Source organism: Morone saxatilis, unplaced genomic scaffold, assembly GCF_004916995.1.
Source record: "Morone saxatilis isolate NCDOM2014 unplaced genomic scaffold, NCSU_SB_2.0 Contig22, whole genome shotgun sequence".
In the NCBI taxonomy this organism is placed as follows: domain Eukaryota; kingdom Metazoa; phylum Chordata; class Actinopteri; family Moronidae; genus Morone; species Morone saxatilis.
Window position 1 is genome coordinate 14,698,129 of NW_023339785.1, and position 5,936 is coordinate 14,704,064.

The 5,936-nt window shown below is 41.7% G+C and overlaps 2 protein-coding genes across 2 annotated transcripts; both read left to right on the forward strand.

Annotated features, from left to right (window-relative positions):
• The first annotated feature begins 876 nt into the window (after window positions 1-876).
• On the forward strand, window positions 877-2,565 carry LOC118333999 (protocadherin alpha-3-like). Its single transcript, XM_035669820.1, is given in 3 exon segments — window positions 877-2,469; window positions 2,471-2,515; window positions 2,518-2,565. Coding segments are annotated over 3 exon segments (1,686 nt in total).
• Window positions 2,566-4,290: 1,725 nt separating this feature from the next.
• Window positions 4,291-5,930, forward strand: LOC118333308 (protocadherin gamma-C3-like; the record flags this gene model as incomplete). Its single annotated transcript, XM_035668887.1, has 1 exon — window positions 4,291-5,930. A coding segment is annotated over exon 1 (1,530 nt), but the record flags the coding sequence as incomplete, so codon positions are not given.
• Between the last annotated feature and the right edge of the window lie 6 nt (window positions 5,931-5,936).

A 5,936-nucleotide genomic window follows, 5' to 3' on the forward strand; every position in this document is an offset into this window, starting at 1 on the left:
ATCAGTATTAATGGAGGAGACACTTTTACACGGACTCAGACTTTACCTAATAAAGAAAAGGTAAGAACATAAGCATTAAGAAAGTCTTATTGTTGCCCTTCATTTATGTTGAAAAGTGAAATTATACTTGTCACTTTAATTAATGGATTTGTATTACTTGAACAACAACAATCTTTCATTGTAATATACTTCAAGTTTGAGTTAAATAAAGTAAAAAGTCCCGGGGTTATTGTCGCATCTAGGCCTGCTCTACATGGCTGTTTATGTTGTATTTAAATGTGTACGTCGCTGTCCGTGGTGCTGAACGCAACTTTCTTAATGCGCTCTGCCTGAAGTCCGGATAAGCATGTTCCATTCTAAGACATGAGCTGTGTTTGTGTGTTTGTGTGTGCAGCATATTTGCAAGCGAACATATCTTTATGTCCATTATAGAGTGTGCATATTGCATAACTGTATAATTTGCACACAGCAGATTTTACAATGACAATAGTATATCCGCATTCTGTCCTTTAAAATATGTTGTTTTTTTAAACATGTCAAAATCCTTGCAATAACTTGTAGTACAGTTTATAAGTGTGTACCAGTCTCTTTATGGGGAGTGTTTGATAGTTGTTTATAACGTGTGCAGTTACGGAAAGTTTCCACAAAGAGACGCTATAGACCGTAACACAGAAATGTTAAGGCTCCTCCCAGAGTAGAACAGAATGACTGTAGTTTTTATCACAAAGAGACACGGGAAGAGAAGGGAGGGTATAATGGAGTCCGCGTCTTTAAGAATAAGAACATCTAAATAGTGTTGGCTAAAATTCTGTCAAGTCTCACAATTCCACGGTCGAAACCCTATTGTGGACGTATGCTTTGGTCTTTTTCGGCGGAATGATGCCTTTACCGAGTAGCAGGAGGTCTATTGTTACATATCTCTTGTTGGTGCTGTTGGATTGTTACTGGGAAGCGGTGTCTGGGCAGCTCTCTTACTCCGTCTCAGAGGAGGTAAATCTGGGGACTAATGTCGGAAATATCGCCAAGGATCTAAACCTCAATGTGCAGGATTTGGAGTCCCGTTTGTTTCAGGTTGTTACCGGATCAAAGAGGAAATACTTCGAGGTAAACGTAAAGACCGGATTTCTTTATGTCAATGAGAGGATAGACAGAGAGGAGCTCTGTGCAGAGGAACCCAAATGCACTGTTAGCGTAGAGGCTGTGATAAACAACCCATTAAAGCTTTACCGTGTAGAGATAGAAATTAGAGATGTGAATGACCATTCTCCGTCTTTTAACACAAAATCACAAATACTAGACATAGCAGAGAACACTTTGCCTGGATTTAGATTTGCGTTATCGGAAGCAAGCGATGCTGATGTGGGTAAAAATGGTGTTAGCGCGTATAAGCTCAGTCCAAACGAATACTTCACTCTTGCGACACACAAAAGAGAGGAGAGTATATCTCCAGAGTTGGTGCTGCAGAAAGCCCTAGACCGTGAGAAAAAGCCACATATGCAGCTCGTGTTAACTGCGTTAGACGGGGGAAGTCCACCAAATTCAGGCACATCGGAAATTGAAATAAATGTATTAGATACAAACGATAACGCACCAGTCTTTAGCAGCACTCTTTACAAAGTTCAAACGTTTGAAAATATCCCGATTGGTACGGCAGTCTTCACTTTAAATGCCACAGACGCTGATGAAGGCACCAACAGTGAAATAGTATATTCTCTGCGTAGCAAGGATCAGGACCATATTCTGGATGTTTTCAAAATCGACCCTGACACAGGAATAATTTCCGTGAAAGGAAAAATCGACTATGAGGAAAGAAAAGCTTTTGAGATTCGAGCAGAGGCTAGGGACAGAGGCCAACCTCCTATGTCTGCTCACAGTAAAGTGCTGGTAGAAGTAATTGATGTTAACGACAATGCTCCTGAAATCACTGTGACGTCACTGCTCAACACAGTGAACGAGGACGCTGGTGTCGGTACCGCTATCGCACTAGTATCAGTTCTAGATAGAGACGGTGGTAAAAACGGTGAAGTGAAATGTGAGATCTTAAATACTGTTCCGTTCAAATTGGAGACAAATTATAAGAACTATTACTCTTTAGTGGTTGACGGTAAGCTAGACAGAGAGGTAACTCCTCAGTACGATGTAACAATTTCAGCTACCGATGAGGGAAGTCCTCCTCTTTCTAATACCAGCGTTATTATTGTTTACGTGTCTGATGTTAATGACAATGCGCCGTATTTCCCAGAGCCTTTAATAAACGTTTATGTGAAAGAAAACAGCAAAGTAGGAACAGTTATTAAAACAGTGACAGCCATTGATGCTGACGTCAGCAACAACGGTCAGGTGAGCTACTCACTTTTAGACAGTAATAGTAAATCTCTGCCCCTCCCCACAATGATAAACATTAACTCAGAGACTGGAGAGATAATAGTCCAGTCCTGCACCTCTTTTAACTTGAGCGGTTGAAAACGTTTTCCAGTTTAAAGTTCCAGGCCCACCAGACTCTGGTGTTCCTCCGTCTCAGCAAGCAACGTGACTGTGAACGTTTTTATTCCTGGATGCAAATGACATAATCCAACCGTTCAGGGCTCGCGCCCCTACTTCCTGAGCCCACCGGCTCCGTTAACCAGTGAGGAGCATCCCCTATCTGCCCTGAAGCCGGGAAATCACTTTGTGGCAAAAAGATCAGGGCTGTAGACTGCCAAAAAAAAAAGAAAACCTTTCCCCCCTGGATACAATGCTCTGCTTTCTCTATCCGCCTGTCCTGAAGCCCGCAAAGGAAACAACCTCTTCCCGGATCGAAGCGCAAGCGCAAGGCCGGAGACGAATCGCGGAATAAGAGGAGGATGAGTTGACAATGACCTGAAAGCTCACCCGCCCCTTGGTGGTCTGGTTCCTTGATAAGCGGACGACCTCCCCCTGTGCTCTGTGTCTATTGATGTGGTGTGGTTGAAAGCAAAGCTGACCCCATCAGCACTCCGTTCAGACATGGGCCCATAAGGAGGAAGAGCTTCTCCTGTTTAAGACCCCCTGTATTGCTTGATGCTCCCAATCTTGTGTCTGGTGTCAGCTGATCTTTCTGCTCGAGCCTCAATCAGTTTAATAGCTGTCCAAATGCGCACAGGCAACAGACAAGTTTCAAGCAGGTACAGCGCCCCAAATGATCACACACCCACCCTGCACGGGAGCTGGGTCTTACTCTAAAGATCTACTGCAAGCAGTATGCACGTGTGTTTCAGCTCCAGACGCTTGAACGAGTGACGTACGTGGTTTTTCCCCCGCCCCCGTTTCCGCCTGTAGATGGCTGAGCTGAATCCAGTATTGAAGGAGGAGACAGCTTTTACGCAGAACTCAAACTTTACCTAATAAAGAAAAGGTAAGCCACGCCCATTTATTAATCCAAAACAGTGAATCTTTTCTATATTTAAGTGGACATAACGTGCATGTCTTTGTAACATGCAGATATACGAATATGTTGCAAACCGTGTGTGTTAGCCTATATATAATATACTTTACGTACAAATACTTAAGCTCTGCAGCTATACTTATAAGTATTCTATACCATTGTTAAGAATTTGTAAGGGCTGGTAACTGGTTATTTGGAGGCTCTGTGTAATGTAAAAATGTATTCTCTATCGTGTGCTGATGGTTTGTTGTGTATTAGAAAGGTTTAACTGTCCACGATGGTTTCCATGAGTTTTACAGTGTCTTGGTCACAGTACTTTGCAGTCAATTGAGTAATGGCACGCCATGCACTAAATACCGCTTTGAAGCGCTGTCCCTGGTGCTGAAAACATCTTCTCATTCTTCTATTCTCTGTATTGACATGTGGGTGCTGTCCGTAGTGCTGATATTGTTAAATTCCTTGTATCAGAGTTCAGTAGCTACACAGAAAAAGATAGTGTAAAATAACTACACACACAGATATAGACATAGATATTAATGAATAATGAATTAATGAATAGCAAGACGAATGTATTCAACTGCATAAATAAAGATTGCTCTATGAACAGTCTACCCGCTGAGCTCAAGTCTTTTAAAACCAGCCAATAACTTAGAGTAGTTTGTTCAGCATACATGTTTTTTATAAACAGAGTTTTCTGTGCCTTTTGATAAACATATCCTCTTCTGTTTTGAGCCGTTTTTCTAAATCCAAAAGTGTCACAAGATGTCGCTAGAGACCATGCAAAAAATGTGTGTTCACCGTTTAGAAACTCCTCCTCTCTTCATTACAAAGACGAAAACGTCATCATCTGGCAGTGCTTTGTGAAAATAGCGTACAGACGAGTGAAGCCCTACAGAGAGAGGATCCTAGGCGAGAATGGATACATAAAGCTGTTTTTCACTTTCGGTGGATAGTCCAAGAGGCAGAAACCAGGATTAATTATTTTTTCTTAAGAGCGATGGCTGCTCGGGAACCATGGGATAATATTGTGGGTCTATTTTTTACTCTGCTTTGTCTCTGCGACTGGTCCGTGGCTCAGATATCCTACTCCATTTCGGAGGAGGTGGACAAAGGGACAGCGGTGGGAAATCTTGCGAAGGATTTAAATCTGAGTGTGCAGCAACTCCATTCCGCGGGTCTTCAGATTACCTCTGGGTATAAAAAACGGTATTTTGACATAAATCATGAATCTGGAGTACTTTTCGTTAGCGAGAGGATAGATCGGGAGGAGCTTTGTCCTAATACGGTAAAGTGCTCTTTAAATATAGAGGCCATCCTGAGTAATCCTCGCAGCCTCCATCGAATTGAAGTTGTGATTAACGATATTAATGACAATGCTCCATCTTTTCTGGAAGAAATAACAACAATAGAAATGTCTGAGTCTTCATATGTTGGAGAAAGACATCCACTGCCGATAGCTCATGACGCAGATGTAGGTACTAATTCAGTTAAGAATTACAAATTAAACCCGAATGACTATTTCTCTTTGGATATACAGAGCATTGGTGACCAGAGTGTGTCTGCTGAATTAGTGCTACAGAAAGCATTAGATCGAGAAAAACAGGCTGTTATTGAACTCACACTGACAGCGATAGATGGAGGAAAACCTCCCAAAACGGGGACTTTAAACATACAAGTTAATGTTCTGGATGTAAATGACAATTCACCCTTGTTCAGTAAAACTCTTTACAAGGTCCAAGTTGTTGAAAATGCAAATATTGGCACAACGTTATTAACACTTACAGCTACTGATTTAGATGACGGTGTTAATGGCCAACTAGTTTACTCTTTTACAGAAAGGGGGCGTTTCAACCCTGATGACAAATTCGCCCTGAACGATAATACTGGAGAACTTACTGTAAAAGGCAATATTGATTATGAGGAAAATCAAGCATACGAGATTCGTGTTCAAGCACGAGATAAAGGCAATCCTCCTCGCATTGCACACAGCAAGGTTTTAGTCGAAGTTATTGATGTAAATGACAATGCTCCGGAAATCTCGGTGTCATCACTCATGAGTCCAGTCAAAGAGGATGCTGAATTAGGCACAGCTGTTGCTATGGTGACTATCACTGACAGAGACGGAGGCAAGAATGGTCTGACGAACTGCAAAATTACAGGTTCGGTGCCATTTAAATTAAAATCTAACTATAAAAACTATTATTCTTTGTTGGTTGACGGGCCTCTTGACCGGGAGAGTGTTTCCCATTATAATGTATCAATTACAGCTGCAGATGAAGGAACTCCCTCTTTGTCGAGCACAAGCGTCATTAGTATTCAAGTTTCTGATGTCAATGACAATTCTCCTAGATTCCTGGAATCTTTGATTAATATTTATGTAAAAGAGAATAGTCCGATTGGAAGCACTATTTATACACTGACGACGTTAGATTCAGATTTGAATGAAAACGCAAAGGCAACGTACCACTTAATTAATAGTTCCCCGAAGACCACACAGATAGCTTCAATGGTAAACATCAACTCAGAGACTGGA